The sequence below is a fragment of the Paralichthys olivaceus genome, chromosome 18 (genome assembly GCF_024713975.1).
Source record: "Paralichthys olivaceus isolate ysfri-2021 chromosome 18, ASM2471397v2, whole genome shotgun sequence".
In the NCBI taxonomy this organism is placed as follows: domain Eukaryota; kingdom Metazoa; phylum Chordata; class Actinopteri; order Pleuronectiformes; family Paralichthyidae; genus Paralichthys; species Paralichthys olivaceus.
In genome coordinates, this window is record NC_091110.1 from 13,754,163 (window position 1) to 13,772,944 (window position 18,782).

The 18,782-nt window shown below is 42.2% G+C and overlaps 1 protein-coding gene across 5 annotated transcripts in view; it reads left to right on the forward strand.

Annotated features, from left to right (window-relative positions):
- sh2d3ca (SH2 domain containing 3Ca) overlaps positions 1 to 18,782 on the forward strand; it is a 46,957-nt gene that overhangs the window by 19,422 nt on the left and 8,753 nt on the right. For all 5 annotated transcript variants that reach the window (XM_069513843.1, XM_020082595.2, XM_020082596.2 and 2 more), the window contains one exon: positions 18,097 to 18,225. In XM_069513843.1, the coding sequence (XP_069369944.1) occupies positions 18,097 to 18,225 (129 nt within the window). The remainder of the gene's footprint in view (positions 1 to 18,096; positions 18,226 to 18,782) is intronic.

Here is an 18,782-nt window from a genome sequence, read left to right on the forward strand (position 1 = left end):
GAATAGATGGAGCCAGTTGCATGTGTGAGCGTCGTGGAGTACAAATGTGTCTTCAGGCGCTCCTCGGTTCAGCAAACTCGAGTGTGCAACATGCTCGCCGCTCAAACAAGTGAAAATGCAAAACAAAAAGCGAAATTGGTCTCTTCATATCATGGCGCTGTAGCCGCAGGCCAGGATCACAGAGCTTTCCAGCTCAGTGCTTCATGCAATCATCTGTTTTGTCCCCCGACGTGATGGAGGGAAGCTTTAAAACAGGATAACATGAGAACATAAACCTATGGAGAACACAGCTGTGCATTTAATAATCACAGTCGCAGTGTTTAAACAAAGGCTGCTGGAGGAGAGACATTCATCTGAGGAATACCTGCCTGCAGGTTAGAGATGAAAATGCCCTTTGACCTCACGTTATAATTATCGCCTTCTCTGTCAGCGTCTCTCTCTCTGTGTTAAGGCAATTACTGTGGTGAATATTTACATTTTGCCCTTTCAGCTTTGCCTGTATAGACTCTACAGTGTTTATACTGCAGGGATATTCAATTAAAACTCAAGAGAGGCGCAGAGAGAGCAGATTTCCTCAAACAAAAGTCTGGAACATGATAATGTATGACTATCTTTATGACACAGTGTAATATATATTAAAAATATTGGATATGTGTATTCAACAGCTCAAAGCAAGTATAATTTAAATAAATATTAAGTACTCTAATGAAGAATTAAATTTAAAAAAGTTGCTTTGCTGGTTTTTGGAGCACATCAGGTGAAGTTGGTGCCTGGGTCCTTGACCACAGTCCACCTATTAGTGACCTTTGTTCTACACCGTCACACTTAATTGGACTTTGTTGTCTTTACTGGATCTAAACTGCCAATAGTTAATTTGTCTTGTTTCAGTCTGTGCATTGAGAGGTGGGACGTTAAACATTTCAAATGATATCCACCATCGCCTCACAGGGACGTTAATGTTGACAGTTAATTGGTCCTGGACATGAATGGATGCTGCAAGAACAAACAATCTCAGATAATGAAACAGGTCTTGATAACTGAACACAAAGGTGTAATTTCACAGAGAATGTTGTGGCCGATTTAGCACCGTTTGTGTATCACCTCCCCTGTGTTCGCCACTGATCCATCACAGGAATAAAAGTCTCATCTCGCTCCCTTCCACAATCTATTTTTATTGTAAGAACATTCATTCACAAATTCTAATGTGAAATGTTCTAACATGAATGAAGTCAAGTGTTTGTGTCTGCCTCTATGCCGACACAGTGTGTGTGTGCAAATCAGTCATCTGAAGTCACTCCACCGGTCTCTCGCTGCGGAAATCGCACATGCCTGTGGATCCGCGTGCACACACACACGCCATGCACACATATGCTGGGAAAGACACAGCTGAGAGGGAGCGTGTGGCAGCGAAGGGATGCGGAGCAGGAGGTCGGCAATTGTTTGCTCTCTTCATCTTTGACCTCTTCCAACCTCGGAGAAGGCGGAGGGCTGTTTGATGGCAGGCGGCTGCAGCTTTAAAGGTTCACTTCTCCCAAATGGAACAAATGGCTGCTCCGGCACAGAGAGCTCTGCATTGAGAAGCCCATTGTTTGATACAATAACATCAGGCTTTGTGATGTGAAATATGAGAGTGCAGCATTTGAGATGCCGCTGATGCTTTTGAGACTGTTAAGTTTAGTTCACAGTAAAGGATTGATTGTTACTATTACCTCTTCTTTAAGCTGAATTTATTGTGTGTGTGATGATGTGATCTGCTCTAAAGTCTTATGTGCTAATAACTCCGTGCAGATCCAATGCTCGTCTTGTTGTGGAGACTGTGCGGGATCACTTTCCGTATAGTTTCTCATCTCTCCATGAATTGCGTTTTGCTCTAATTTAGAATAAACCCCACTGGGTAAAGTGTGTTTGAGTTACGGAAGGCCATGGACCTCTGTGGAGTTTTTAATGCATCATTTTCTTTTATGAAAAGACCCAGGGCTGTTAAAGCGTCTCTGGGTGATTTGCAGAGAGCAGCTGAGAATGGCAATGAACACACATGCTCTCGCTCTCTCTCTCGTACACACACATGCATACACACCCACAGACATTCACATGTCCATGCCTACACATGTGGCTCTACAGATTAGGTCGCCACAAACACTCTTGTTTTTTCAGCAGTCGTTTAATCTGATGGTCTCCGAGGTGTCTGATAATTTGCATCTCATTTGCGTTTGTCCTTTTTAACACCTTGAATTATTAATCAACGATCATAAATGTACGTTTTCTTTCAAATCCTTAACTGATTCATTGTTTCTGCACAAGTGCACATGCACAGGTTAACCAACGGGATGGAGAGGACTTGGCAGCCATTTTCCGAAAGGTGGTGATAACATTTTCTCATGAAGCAGTTTATGGTGTTAATGGGAATCAGATACAGATACTGATTAAACATTAAACACATTTAATTGCCTGATGTTTGATAGCTTTGTTGGATGTAATTCAATCCTAATTAGATTAAACATCATCACTAGGTTTTCATACATGTGATTCATCTAAGCAGAGGCAACGACTGTGTTGATAGAAAAGTAGATAGCAGTTACTATTCTATTCTATTTCTATGCAGCAATGGAAGTTTCCATGTATAAATGAGTGATGGACAAGGAGCAGGCAAAGAACGTCCTCCAGCAAGGCAATTATTTTCTGTATCAGGACATCTTTAATTACATCATTATGGTTCCCCTCGGTTTGTGGTATCTGGATTTGTATCCATCTCTTCTATGTGTGCTGCATTCTTCATATAAACCTGTAACTACAGTTCATGCTCGAGTACAATCAAGATTCAGGGCTGGTTTTGCATTTTGTGTTCACACGTAGAAGTCTTGGAAGAAATCCCTACAGCTCTACTGGCAATTACAGGCCTGCGAGTGACATCATACACTAAAAAAGTGATGAGTGGGAGGTGTGGGAGGTGTGGGAAGTGAAGAGGGGGAGGGGAGTGCAAAACGTGTGTAAGGAGGAAAGAGAGAAAGAGAAGGAGGAGAGTGAACGCGCAGCGCTTTGTAACAGGCTATCGCGGGCTAATTTCCCATGAGCATCTCTTAGAGGAACGTGTCTAGTGTCTCTCATGGGGGTGTTTTATTCACACACTAACGCACACACACACACACACACACACACACACACACACACACACACACACACACACACTCTGTTACTTATGAGCTGTTGCAAGGGCAAGCCTGCTCTCAAAAGGTGTATATGTGCAGATACCATTGAAAGGAGGTGAGAGAGAGTGTGTGTGTGTGTGTGTCTATGTGTTGCTGCATGTGTGTATCACTAAGTGAGAGTCCCAGCAAGCAGTAAAAGCTCCATCTGCATCACCATGACAACAGCCCGGTAACAACAGGGAGACAACACCCATCCTAACCCTCATAAGTGCCACCAAATGGGTGTGTGCAACTGTGTGTGTGTGTACATGCTTGATTACTCGCATATTTGATGGTTTGCATTTGAGCAAATTTCTAATGTGTGTGTGTTTGAGAGAGAGAGACAGATAGCATCCAACAGGGAGCAGGTACTGTCTGTGTCTCTGAGTGATGGACATGGCCCTAATAGCACTGCCTGTATGCCCCTGTGGAGAGTGATCGCACACAACACACACACACACACCATCACACACATCAGCCCCTGTATGAATGGAATTGATATCTCAGCGCCGCTCTCCTGCTGTCTGCCTCAGCCAGCCAATCGTTCAGCTCGCTGCTCATCCTCCAGGAAGAGATGACATCATCGCTGGCCAATGGCATCATAGCTGTAGGGCGTGCTTCTTTCTGCCGGTCCGCAGGGGCACTGAAGTGTGTGTGTGTGTGTGTGTGTGCGCGCTTTGTAATGGCGAGATAAAACTCATTGAAATGCATCTGTGGTCTACCTATGGGATCAAACCCTTCCTCATTTCCATCTCATCATGCATGTTCTCCACTTTCTTTTGTTGCGTCCCCCTCCTCACTCCTCTCTCTCCTCTCTCTCCTCTCTCATCTTTCCCGCTTGTAACTTTTTCCTTTTTTTTCCTCTATTATTTCTTTTTTTATTATGTACATACCTCTCATCTCTCTCTTTTCTACCTCTACACTTACATCTTATACTGTATCAGCATCACTATCATCTCATCCCTCTGCATGCTGTGTGTTGCTGTGTCAAGGCCTGAAGAAAAGGTCATTGCTTGCACCATGACAAGGCAAAATGTATGTGTCTTTGTGTGTGTGTGTGTGTGTGTGTGTGTGTGTGTGTTTGTTTGTGTGTGTGTACTGACACAGCAGAGAGTAGAATATCACTGTGACCGAGCTACAGATAAATATGTTGACAATACACTGTCCTACTGTGACCTTCCATCCAAAGTGATTATTTGCATCATAGGTTCCTGACATAGTCTAACGCCGGCTGCATCCTGCAACAAAGTGGGCTGAACCCAAAGAAGACGGTCTTGTCTACCTATTGCGTCACCTGCTTGTCCCGCTGTCACCTTGCAACAAAGCTGCTGACGAAAATGTTCTTCAGTTGATAAAAAATGTTGCAAACATGTTTTTACTCTTAGCTGTTTGGTTGAGTACTTGATGAATACCTGATGTTCTTGCCTCGCTTTTTGTCGCATTACCTCTTTGAAAGATAAAATAATAATAATGACATCCATGTCATTGGAACAAAGGTTCTTTACTTTATGGAAATTTCAGTGTTACCAATCACTTTCCCCGTGTTTGATATGAGGCTAAGCCAACCATCGTTAATATTTCAGGCTGGACAAGCTCTTTCCCTCCAGTTTTTGTGCTAATTTAAGCTAACAAAACAATTTTTTTACTTAAGATTTGGCAAGAGTTGCTGTTTCTCCCCAGTTTCCTTGCTAAGTTATGATAACAAACTCTTAGCTCCAGATTCATGTTTAATGAGCAGACCACAGCGTCGTATAAATCCTTTCATGTCCTGTTTAATAAATCAGAGAAAACATGGATGATTCAGGGACTTAACTTTCCAAAAATTATATTTGGGAAGCACAACACACAAGCGGCCTGCTCAGCTGCTCGTCAGTCTGATAAAAGAAATGTGGTCACAATGTGTTTCTGTCTCAGGACTGGAAGCAGAATTTGGACATGGTCGCCTCCAGGGCTCGGAGAAAGTGAGCAGCTCTCCCAGACACTGACTGTCAGGGTTCTGCATCCTGATCTGATTCAATTTGACTTTTGTATTAAAGCTTAAATTTTAACCTAATCCTTGAACACCAGGGATAAGCAATGCTGCATTTCAAACAGAAATCACAACTAATAAACACACAATTTAATTAACTTTGTGTGGCATGAGGAAAAAACTGAAAAACATCAAAAGCTGTGGCTGCGGTTGTTTGCGAGCGTCCATGTTTCGGTTTGCATCCCATTTCTTGGCTGCGTTTCAGCCGATTAATCCGCTGCTGTCACTCATTGATTAATTCATACGATGCTGTGTCACCATATGTGTTGTATCCATGGTTACAAGGCTGCGTGGCATGGGCCTCATCCTTTGTTGAAGTAAAGCAGAACTAGTGAAGTAGTATTACTGGTAAAGTGGTAGAATACGAACCATATAGGCTAAGAATCAATGGGAGACAGAATTCTGTTGTAATTCTAACCAACCAGAGTCCTCGTCTCCCTCTTTACCAGCCCCCACCTCTCACTTCCAATTCCCCTTTTTTGTCCCTTTCCTGTTTAACTGCATTGGAGAAATGCATTGTGGGTTTGTGGTTTTCCCCTCACACCTGTCACTGTCAAGATAAATGGTGCTAGCATGGATGGTAATGGTTCTGTCTCCTGGTTGAATGGCAAGGATGGAATAGATTGTAGATGTAGATGTGTGTATGCATGTGTGGGTGTCTGTGCATCAACATATACATCTGATTGTTGCAATATAGGTTAAAACATATATTGTGTGTGGGTTTAGACAAATAATGCTCGATATTGATGAGCCCTTAGACCCTCCATCCATCAGGGTGATGACCTTTTAACCCTGAACGCCTTTAAATTAGCCATTAATGGTTCAGCCTGGAGAAAAGAGGATGACAGTGAGTGGCACAGCCCTCAGGGGGAATTGTGTGTGTCTGTGTGTAAATGATTGTGTTCTGTCTTTCTACAGAAATATTGACCGAGCCAGAAAAATGTGTTTTGTTATAGGGAGCGGACGCAGCGTCCATTTAAAACTCACCATTAAGTTATTTGTCACGATGAGGTCGCATTTAGAAACATTTACTCTCCCAGTTTGTTGACATTCATGATATTTCAACCCTCTGCCCCACCGATCACAAGCCCCTCTCGGAGCTGCCAGAATGAAAGGTTAGATATGCGTTTCTAGCCGAGTGAATAAACTGCCCAAAGCGTCTTTCAGCTGTCCCAGCTGGTCCTGGTCGACATGGACACCGACAGCTCCTGTTTCAATTGAAAACAAAAGAGGATACGCTTTTACCATCAGAGAAAGTTCTTCTTCAACAGAAGAATGTAGGAATTTCATATCTTGACCTGATTTCAAAATAAGAACAACAGATAATTGTGAGATGAAAGATTTTGCATAAAGCAGATAATTCCTTGCTTTCATTTAAGTTAAAAAAAAAATAAATCTGCAGAACTACTGAAGAGAAAAAGTATCTAGATCCATGTAAATACATATTTAGGAATGATTCATCGAATGTTTACTCTTCTACACAGGGTTTTTATTTCCTTCCTCCTCCTCCACCTCCTAACATATTGCTTCTCTTCCTCTCTGTCTCTGTTTCTCTCTCTCTGTTCTGCTGATGGAACAAGGTGATGCCTCTGCTGTTGTGCGGCACCAACACACACTTGCGCGCACAAACAACCACACACTGACAGAGCGGCTGAGTGGGTCGATGAGGGAAAGTGCACGGAGAGTGGGAATGATATGATGTGCGGTTGAGAGATGGCAGGTTAGAGCAGGGGGTGGGTGGATGTGCTGGCAGGGAAGACAGACTGAGTTGATTCGGGGTAAAGAAATGGAAGAGGAGAAAATGTGATGGAGTGAGTTGGCATATGATGTCATCGCGTCATAGATTTGCATTCTGTCTGGTGTCAGCTGTTTTTAACTCTTTATCTTTTTGATGCAGCTGTAGGAAACTGCACACCCAGATGTTAAAGTAGCAGGGAGCTGACGGGGTAAAGTCCATTTAACGTGTGGCTCGTTCACAGATGCAGATCCTCCAGGTAGAAGTCTGTAAAGGTGCAGGGCTGCAGTGGATGGCTGGAGGCAGCGTTTTATCTGACACATAATGTACAGCCTGCGTCTGGGTAATAAACTGCTGCTCTCTGACACCCAGTGAACAGAGCAGCCGCAAAGAGAGGTGTGAATCTACCAGGCAGGGATGTACTGCAGAATCTTTTCTCTGGGATGTAGCTACGGTTTGTCCTAAAGTGCAACTTGATTACACACTCACCCAATCAATCACTCATGGACACTGACCCTGGACTGTGGCCTGTCCGACCAAACAGGAAATGAGACAACCCACTTCCCTGCACTTACTGTTTGAGCTCAGAATCAGGGTCTGACTCCTTTGACGTCTATGCATAAGACCACGATGGCTGTATTCTAGTGTTCTCTTAGGACGTTGGCCAATCCTTGGAGAGTATGGCCTGAGAAGAATCCATTGGATCCTTCACTGCTCGGGGAAGAACGCATTTGTCAGCCACCTTTAAAGGAGCCTTCAAAATGGGACAGTCGCAACGCTGCGTCTTCAGATGCAGCCTCTGAAAGAGGCGGCCCATGAATTGGAACACAGCTTTTGTCTTATCTCCAGACAGGTAGATGTGTCTCAGGATGAGGAGGAAACACAAAGAACAAGACGAGTTCAGGAAGATAAACAATCAAATAAAGAGCTCAATATGTCAAGATAAAAGATGAGAAGTGTGGAGAAGGGCTTCAGTATTTGACTAACACAGGGTGGGAGGGGGGAGACGTAGTGGAAGATGAGGCAGTGAAGTATAGGAAAGCCATATGATGAGTCAGGTGAGTGTTTCTCTTCTACATCTGAGTGGTCTATAAATTGCAGCGCGGTGAGGGAGAGGTGAAGTGTGTGATGCACAGGAAATCAAGCAAAGCAAAGCCTTCACTCACTGTGATCAGCCGGTTTCTACAAGATCCACGATATAAGAGACATATGATTGAGTCAAGGATTTATACTGTATCTATATAAACAGTATATACTGTGCACTGGCTATGATTTGTTCCTGTGTGGTGTGAAGTCAAAACAAAACTGAGCAGCCGAAACAGAACACGACCACAAGTAAATGTTGTACTTGTCTCAAATCCTGTCAACACCCAGATAACCACACACTGCACTGTGAGTAAATTTAAAGCATGACTCATGGTAAGAAGAATAGAACAAATCGTGGTGATGAAGTGGGCCGCACTTGTTTACTCTGGTGTGGTGCTCTGTGTGAGCTTGTGTTGTGGTTTTACTATTGGATTTTAATTAAGTTGGATTGGGGTCAGATTTTGGCAGTTAAGTGGATCTAAAGGGTTTTATGGTATTTGGTTTTAACTCGCTTCATCTTCTGTTTACTGCCTTTCAATCAAAGTTGTGCCGTCTCCATTCAGGGAGAAACGATCAATTTTCCTATAGAGAAAACTGATGTCGCCAATATAGTGAACGCTACACACACACACACACAAACTCACACATAATCATACACACAATGGGAAAGCATGATAACTGCTCCCAACCTGCCATTTTTTCCTCTTCATTACACCCCACTGCACATGACGGAGCAAAGCACACACGGGGCACATTAACCTCTCTCTGGCACACGCACTCACACACACCCATACATTCTTCGTCCTTGGGGGAAACACCAGCTGGGGCATGCAAACTATGGAGTTACCGTGGCAACAGCATCTAAGGTGTGGTACTGCTGAGTTGACAGTACGGGAGTGGGGTGTGTGTGTGTGCCTTATTTTATGTCTGGCAATGATTTTGTTTTGTGGACATCTGTCTTTTACTGCCTCCACAGTCTTTCCACATTACAAACACACAGATAACAGATATCTGCAGTCAAGCAACACACTACCATACCACAGTATGTTGCTATGGTAAGCCCATTGGCAAAATAAGTCAATAAAGAACATGTGAATCTAGTTGATACTTGTATGTGAATATCCATCCATCTGTTATTCATACCACTTATCCTTTGAGGGATTGTATGTGAATATGTTAAGTAAACAAACCAAGTTGCACTTGCATTTGTCAGCCTATGAAAAGATAATACACTAATCAACTATGTGCCTTACAATGTATTTTCCTCTAAATGGGAAAATAATTTACAAAATGAACATCATGTTGTACTGAGGAAGACTTTGATCTAGTGTTGACGTTATAACCCAAGTGAGAGGTATAGGGTCTTTTTCTGATAGACTCCCTATACTTTTTGAAACCAGCCCCTGCTGATCATTTGAGAGAATACATGTTTCAGGCACTTCCGCATTTGGCTTCACTTTTTGGACCTGGAGTCTATGTCCAGTTTTATAAACAGTCTATGCAAATAAACTGAACTCAGGAGAGGGGCCAAGACAATTGTGTTTATGTATGATCCCATTGAAGAAGGATAAAACCCAACCAATTAGTCGTCAGCTCTCTGCGCCTCAGTCACTGGACGAGCCCCTGCCATAAAACCGTGAATGTGTTTGTGTTTAATTTGTGTGTGTATCCATTTACAGCAATGCAGTGGGTGTGTGTGTGCATTGCTGTGCCATTAGCGGAGGTATTAAAGTCATTTGAATTGAATTAGGTTCAAGCGGGCTATCTCATTTCATCCGGAGAAATGTCTAATTGAATCTGTGTAACCTCTAATCAGTGTCTGGGCTGCACCAACACTCCAGTCTGTTTCTGTAATAACTAAACAGGGCATCACATCGGTTCCTTCAGTATCGGACAGTGTCACCTCTATTTTTTACCTGTGTATAACAGTGTGTGTCTGTGTGTGTTTGTGTATGTGTGTGCAATAATGTGGAGTCTTTGTGTACATCTACAAATTTTTCTGCTTGGTTGTGGGGTTTGTGTTTGTGTTGATACTTTGGGGAACTGAGTGTTTACTCCTCTCACACTTTTGTGCGTGTGTGTGTGTTTGTGTGTAAGAGAGAATATAGCCTATAGGCCTGTTTAGCAGGGAAACTGTGGGGTTAGGAGGCGAGGGAGAGCCGTGCAGTCAGGAGTCGTACTTAACAGTCAGACATCATTAAAATCTTCCCTGCTCCTTTGTGTGTGTATGTGGCCGATTGTGTGTCTGTGTGCAGCAGCATGCCATGTGCATTTATATCTGCACGCAATCATGTTAGTGTTTCTCCATTTGTTCATGTTTGTGAGGATCAAAACATTTTTACGATTTCTTTTGCCGTCTGTGATGTCTAGTTTGTGTGTGTGTGTGTGTGTGTGTGTGTGTGTGTGTGTGTGTTTGTTTTCCTTCTCATCATCGCCGACAGCTCTGTCATGTGCAAACACTCGACAGATTTTAAAAGACCAAGATAAATGAACCGAGAAAGACACAATTAAATTCACAGGAGTGTTGGTGTTGTGGAGATGCACATTATAATAATATAATACACAACCACGCAGCACAGTCACACACAGAGGACATTCAGCCCTTTAGGCAGCTGATTGTCAGCATATATCTTTTTGCAAGATGACACACACACACACACACACACACACACACACACACACATACACACACACACACACACACACACACACTCATGCTTCACCCTCAGTTATGGTCTTCTCATCAAAGTGCTGATAGATGTTGCTCACCAGGTTGATTGGAGAGAAAACGCTTTAATAGGACTTTTTTTTTTGCCAGAAACAAAAAGCAGGAGAAGAGGTGACTCATAGAGGAGGAGACATTAAAGTAAGAACAGCAGAGGCTCAGGGCCAAGAAGATAGATCGTTGCATTAAGGTATTAAATCTTACAACACTTTATTTTTAGTTGTCGTCTTAATCTTTTGGCACAATTCGAATCCAACCATCACTTTTCTGTATATAAAGATGGACAACGTGTTTCCACTTGTGAACAAATTATGTTTAAATATCCAGATACAGGTGCCGAGTCTGAGCAGTAGTGATTGTGGTGTTCAGCCGACCCTGATGATACACATGCTTGACCAATCACAACTCAGGTGAAGCTGTCAATCACAACATTTTACCTTGATTTTGTTATTTAGCATCAAATAACTTTTCAAAACTAAACTCACTGGTGAAACAGACACTACCTCAAATAAAAGCAGCCATCTTTGAGAAAAATGTATTTGGTACATTTTGATTTGTTATTATGATCCATGACCCATCTGCTAATATGGAGGAGACTGGATTTATGACGTACACTGCGGCCGGCCACCAGGGGGGTGATTAAGATGATTAAGATTTGACTCCACATTTTGGCAGCTGTCATGTCATCCATCTTGATATCCAGTCTATGCTCGAGTCAGTCACTGTAATCTCGATGAACAGATTGTTCTCACTGTCCAGACACCATAATTCACACAAGAGGAGAGAGGAGTTCATAAAAAAAACGTTGATACGCTGATGAAGGTCACTTTTAGTTGTCACAGCAATTAAGTTTTATGAGCAGGAGACAAGAAACTGCAGACTTTCTGTTCCCTGGGGTTCCATCTCTCAGACGCAGCGGCCATCGTCCCGTCCTCTGATTGGTCGTGCCTGCAGCCTCAGAGGTTGAAATCTGAATTTGTTTAAACCCAATCTGTCTGATACACACTGTAAATTTTCAAGTGTGTTCAGAGGTGTTGCTTCTTTTTCAAATCTCAATAAATAAAGTTTTGAAATTGCCATCGCTGTCGGTTCTCACGTTCCAAACTAAAGAATGAGACCGTGACGGAGCTGCTGGAGAAAGAGAGAGAGAGAGAGAGAGTTGTTTAAAAAAAAAAAGAGAGAGTGGATTCATGCAGTGCAGAGTGGCACTGTGCCTCCTGCAGTCGCTGTGGGAGTGTAGGTGTGTGTCATATCCTGTTCACCAGCTGTCACTCAATCCAGGGGGTCTCTTCTCTGATACTACACCGACTGACAGCTCTCACCAGTGTGTGTCTGTAAGTGTGTGTTTGTGTGTCTGTGATAGGTCTACTGTGTACACATCAGCATCAGCTGCCTCGAGGGGCGATTGTCTTCAGTGTGTGTGTGTGTGTTTGTGTGTGTGTTGGTGGGAGATGCTGATTCCTGACGACAGTAGAAGGTCACTGTTATCAGTCTCATATTCTCTGTGTCTCTGTACCAGTCGTGTGGGAGTAGCTGGTTGTCTGATCACATGAGATGTCAGCACAATCATTTTCATGTATGTTTTTCCCTGTGTTTATTTATTTGATATTGCATACTACCACTATAGGAAGTACTTACACAAATATACATAGCATTTTTTCAGGGTTTCAACCGTCAGTTTGATGGTAAAGGATGAAGTGATGATTCTTGGTGAATTGGTCATGGCATTAAATTTGTAAGAATATTCATGAAGGACAAAAAGTCACATTAAAGAGGTTGGCTTATTATAAGACTTGAATAAGTCTCTTATTAGTCTCTCATTATTATATTACATTTATATCAAATGTTTTAAAGACTAAATACAGGTGAATGAACATCTGAATGCTCCAGCACACAAACCACTCCCCAGTATAAAGTATAAGAATTTAGTTTGACATGTAATAAAAAATCCAAGGTGTCAAATAAACTTTTCAGCGTCCTTGCAAAAGCAATTTCCTTCACTTGGATTCAATGCCATCCTCACCTTGCTAAGTACAAATAAAGGGTACATTTAAAAAGCCTTATGTTACCAGCATTCCCTCTGCCGCTCATATCATTTTACATGCAAGTTAAAGACCATTATACCCGTGTGAACCAGTGTGAATATAACAGTGGAAATCAGGCTGGAGGGCACAGAGGGATTACACCAGTCTGGAGAGGGGTGATACCGACCACGCACATATGTATAAACCCCAGTAAAGTGTACATGCCTGTGTGTGTGTGTGTGTGTGTGTAATAGGAGATAGAACTCAAGGGCCTTTCTGCATTAATCCTGGTCTCAATCATCCCAAAAGAGAGGAGACATGCAGTTTGAGGGGGCAGGAGGAGAAAGACAGGGCTGATGAAAGGATAGCAAGGTTCCTCAGAATTAGGACCCCTCACATCATTGTGTGTGTGTGTGTGTGTGTGTGTGCCTTTTTCCTCCCCCCACTGCCTCCGTTACCACCACCACCACACAGTGTGTTACCATGACGACGGGGTTAGAGGCTAGCCCACGAGCAGCAAAAGAAAGAAGGTGCATTCTGACATGAGTGAGTGCTGCACTCTTTTCAGAATACGTTAATAATTAATTGTACTGTTTTTGTTTACATGCTGATAAACACCAGAGACTTTACTTTTTCTTTTTTCTCCCCTGGCGTGTTTTTATACCACCGTTATCTTCCTTTTCCTTTCTCATCCATGTTTTCGCAAACTACTTCAGAAACAAACTACAACATGCTGATTTCTGCCACATTTAAAGGAGCTTTCCTCTAGTGTTGTTATATAGTTTGAAGGAAACTCCTGAAGCTCCTGAAACACCTCGTCAGCAGTTCCCTACATACTTCTGCATTAATGCGATGTCATGTGACGCTAGCGTTGCGACTTGTCTGGCACTCCCCTTAGCAAAGCCGGGTAAAGCGGGAGCGGAGGCTGACATTTCCTCCACCTGCTGGAAGCGGTTGACCAATTGCAATGGAGTAGGTCAGCTGGCCAATCAGAGCAGACCGGGTATTTATCGGGAGCTAAAACTAAAGTGATGTGTTTTCTGAACATTAGAGCCTGTAATAACATTAGAGCCTGTAATAACATTAGAGCCTGTAATAACATTAGAGCCTGTAATAACACTAACTCACATTATGAACCAGAGGATGATCAGAATACGTCTCCTTTAACACTCTACTCATCTGTGCTGCATTGTACCTGTGGTTGTATATTTCTTGATTTCAATGAATACTTGTCTCATCAAATAATGTTCATTAACTTCATTTTATATCTGTGAACCCGGCTGTATTTAAAATAATATGCAATCATGCAAACTGGACAAAGTAATATCAAACATAGAAATAATCAATTCAGCACAAGAACACACACAAGTCAACGACATGCTGAAATAAAGCACCTTTGAGTGTGTGTGTGTGTGTGTGTGTCTACATTATATATGTATAAATATGTGCATATATTTAGATTTTCTCCCATTATCATCCCTTTCATTTATTTTCCTTTTAGGTGGTCCATTTTTTCTCTTACTGATGTTGAGTGATAACAGAGTCTATTTTAGCCGCGGAGGGTGCAGTGACGAAACCCTCTAATTGGCCTGCAGTGAGCAAAAAGGGGCTTGAGCGCATGTTGGTGTAACTTGGGTGATGGATCACACTGGGTTGTTATCTATAACTCATATTCACACATTCGCACACTCCTCCATGGCCCCTATAGCCTGTTCCCTGACTCCCCCTCCATCCATTTAAAGTATATGTTATACCCCCCCCCCCCTTTGTAATGAATATATCTGAGCCAAAAGAGAGCCCCCCCATCCATTAATAGTACCACCCATGTAGAACTCACACATATGCACTCTATGGATGAATACACACACACAACACACACACACACACACACACACACACACACACACACACACACACACACACACACACACACACATACACAATAACACACTCTCTCTTCACCCCCCTGGGAAAGCAAAGTCCTGCATCAGCTGCTAAATTGCCTAAACTCTCTCATCTGCTAATGGGCTACCTGTCTTCCTGCGTGTCTGCCTCTCTGTCTACATTAATGAGTTTCTTTTCCCTGTGTGTGTGTGTGTGTGTGTGTGTGTGTGTGTGTGTGTCTGCCTCCGTGCCTTCCTGAATGTCTGATGTCCTGTCTTTATGTATGCTGATTGTTTTGTCGGTCTGTCTAAGGACGTCTCTGCTGTGTGTCTGCTTCTTTTCCTCTCCCGTCTGTTTTTCTTAAAACTGTCCATCTCTCGATCAGATCTGTTTTTTGCCTGTTGAGTTATTGAATAAATGCATTCAGTCTACACACATTTCAGATGTAATATGATCTTGTGCTTTTATGTCGCTCTTAAACCAACAGGAAATACACAACAAAGTAAATAAGTCTGCCTTTATATTTATTCATATCTCAGTTTTCTTTCTTTGCAGCTACTTTTACTGCAGAGATGGAAAATAGTACTAGTTACATTTAAAGTAACAATAGTTACTTGTACAAGGAGTATAATAAAAGTACTAATAGTATCCATAGCCCAAGCAGAAGAACCATGGCAGGGAAATTCTATCAACATAAACAGTACTTTATAATAGCAATATATATATATTTTATATATGTTTTATATTTTATTTATTTAATGATAAGAATAATATCTTTATGTAGCATATTTTTATCGCACTTCTCAAAACAAAGTTACAAAGTGCATCACAAATTTAAAAAAACACAGTAAAACCACTTAAAAAATAACATAGTATGTAATTACAGCAGTATCAATAATACTAATACATATTAGTAGCGGTTAAAGTAGTATTAGCAGTAAACATAATTAAAATCATTTTATTGTAGAGAAGAATACATTATAATAATATAAGTAAACCTTAAATAGTTGTATTATAAGTATTGTAGTAGAGGAAATACCATTGATTGTTGTAGTTACTGCTTCTGTAGTTGAAAGAAGATGCAAACCAGCAAGGCAACAAACACAATGACATGTTCCCATGGCGACCACCTATTCACCATAGTGGGGCTGTAAGTGTGGCACACACCCAGTCATTGGAACATTCTAGAAATATCATGTCAGTCTTTGTCAATGTCTCCCATCGTCCTTATTCATTGTGTCTTTTGTCATCTGTATTTTTCTGAACCCAGTTTTCTATTATCACCTTTTCTGAGCTCCAACGTCTCGACTCTCGAAAACGCCCGAAAGGAAAAGTCCACCGTCATATTTACATATCATATGTTAGAATATAATAATGTCCTTGTCAAATAATTTTTGATCATCTGTCCATTTTCCAGTCTGTCTGTCAACGTGTCCCTCTGATGTCAGTCCATTGCTTGAACCATATCATAAATAGAACCCCACTGACATTTCAATTTGCCCCATAAGCCTTCACACACACACACACACACACACACACACACACACACACACACACACACACACACAGTTCATTGTTGAGCATCAGTTCAGTGGCACAGCCTCCTCTGGGTTTCCACAGAGACAAGGAAAAGCAATAACTGCACACTTGACCTCTCTGCTCTTTTATTGGCCTCTTCTCTACTTCTCACACACACACACACACACACACTCACACCTCAAATCTAATCTGGGAGACTGAGCCTCCATGGCGATATTCCTCTCATCTTCCCCCCTGAGGACTGCAGGGGAAAGGCAGAGGAGAGAAGGGCAGAGAAGAGGAGCAGGGAGAGGAGGAAGTTAATAATTTCATTTCGCAGTGACCCGGAGACGATAAGATCGATTGTTTGGCCCTTGTCGTCTCGTATCGCACGCACATGCTAAATCTGGTGGATGGAAACACTGCACACACAAACAAATCATCACAGTTTCCCCTCCTCATCACACACTCTCTTTCTCTCCCTTTGTCCAACAATAAACTGAAACTTTATGGTCGTGGAGGATGATGAAGAGGAGGATGAGCTGTGGGCAACAGGGACTGTGACTGAGAGAAAGTGAGAGAAAAACACAGAGACAGAAATAGAGAGAGAGAGATGAAGGAAAATATTAGGAGGAATGACAGGCTGGCCTTAGCGACGAAGCTGTTTACTGTTTGTTTTGGTCTCTAGTCTCATTTCTCGTCATATTGGAAGAGTGCAGATGATTTCCTTTCTCTGTTTATTCCTGTGTGGATTTTCTGTGTTGTGCAATATTTGTGTTTGCGTACTTGTGTGTGTGTGTCCTCTGCCTCTCATCTAACGTCATCCATCTGAACTCAGCCTCTCCAAAATCAACGGTTGTTATGGCATCGTCACGTAACATCGAGGTCCCAGCGTGGGATTTCCCTGAGAAAATAATACTCAGGTAGATCCGACATGAGAACACACAGTATCTTCAGGACTAAAGTGTAGAGCACTTAACGATAAGACAAATAAAATACAACGCTTTTATTTATCTTTCTACCCCTCCATTGTGTGGACTCAACCAAACTATGTGTCAATATTTGCTTAGACACCCGACTTGTTGTTATCATCCTCTCGCTCACACACAGACACACACAGCACTGTGGAGTATTTGTCGGTAAATAACTATGAAAATGCTCAGTGGAATTTATTTTCATGTTTTACAAGCCAGATTTCCCCCGAGGGCCGTTCTTATAGTGCAAACAGAAATAGGAAGCTTTGAAATCTGAAATCTGATCCATTTGTTTGTGTGTGTGTGTGTGTGTGTGTGTGTGTGTGTTTTGTGTGTGTGTTTTGTTATTACAAGCCATCCTGAATGACCACACTCAGAAGTAAGAGCGAGGTCTCCACAGTAAATGAGAACAATAAGAGCTTACTCATGATGATTTGTGTCTTCGTAATCAGGTCAGGGTCGATTGGATTGGTTTGTGTGTGTGTGCGTGTGTGTTCGTGTGTGTGTGTGTGTGTGTGTGCGTGCGTGTGTGTGTCTGTGTCTGTGGAAGGCAGCACGCAGTGTTGCTTCCCTGCAGAGTTGCCTTCTGTAACCCAGGTGTACATTTCTCTGCATGTCTGTGTATTTGTACAAATGATACCAACCACACACCCATATACACACACACACACACACACACACACACACACATATTTGTTCTCCCACTGTACTACTTTTTGTACTGTAAATATTAAAATAAGTATTTATATATTCTAGTTAAGTAGTCAGATCCCATTTGGAATTGAGCTCATAATGTCTGTGGGATTTATCTGAATAAATTAAAGTTAAACATAAACTCTGCATCTAAACCTAGACAATGAGTGTGAGTGTGTCTACTCTCGTGTAAACTCTCTCCCACTGATGTTGTGTTTCCTTCTGCTTGTTTGCCTCATGCAGTTCTCCAAGGAGAAGTACCTGCTGGAGTCTCCTCCAGAGAAACTTCGCAAGGAGCTGGAGGAGGAGCTGAAACTGAGCCCTGCTGACATCAGGAGCCATGGCTGGTACCATGGGCACATTCCCAGAGAGGTATACACACACACACACACACACACACACACACACACACACACACATACACACACACAATGTAAAGACCCCTGTAAAATCAATATATAGAGTGTACAGTGGAGTACATTACATTAGTCTGGAAGTTCGGAAAGGATGTTTGGTAACAGATGGATACACAAACACTTTCCGAGGCAATACCACACCCTTAGGGTAACACACTGCTTGTGTACGATGCTTCACAGCCCATACACACACACAGTAGTATATAAAAAGCACTCACATTCACCACTACAGTGAAGAGAACTTGCAGAAGAAGGCCCTGTCCGATCCACAATTGGAACCAATAACCTTCCCGCTGTGAGGCGACAGGCTGCAACACTGTGTAGTTGCTGATTTATAGATTAGTCATAGTTTTAGTCATCTAACAAAAATACTTATCATATTATCTTGTGGTCTCTGCTTCACAAAGACAAGAGAGAGACAAACATCACCTCAGAAACAAGACAACTATATTAGGAGTTTTGTCATTATTATATGGACATTAAACAATTAAAACATTTATTGAAAATGTGATC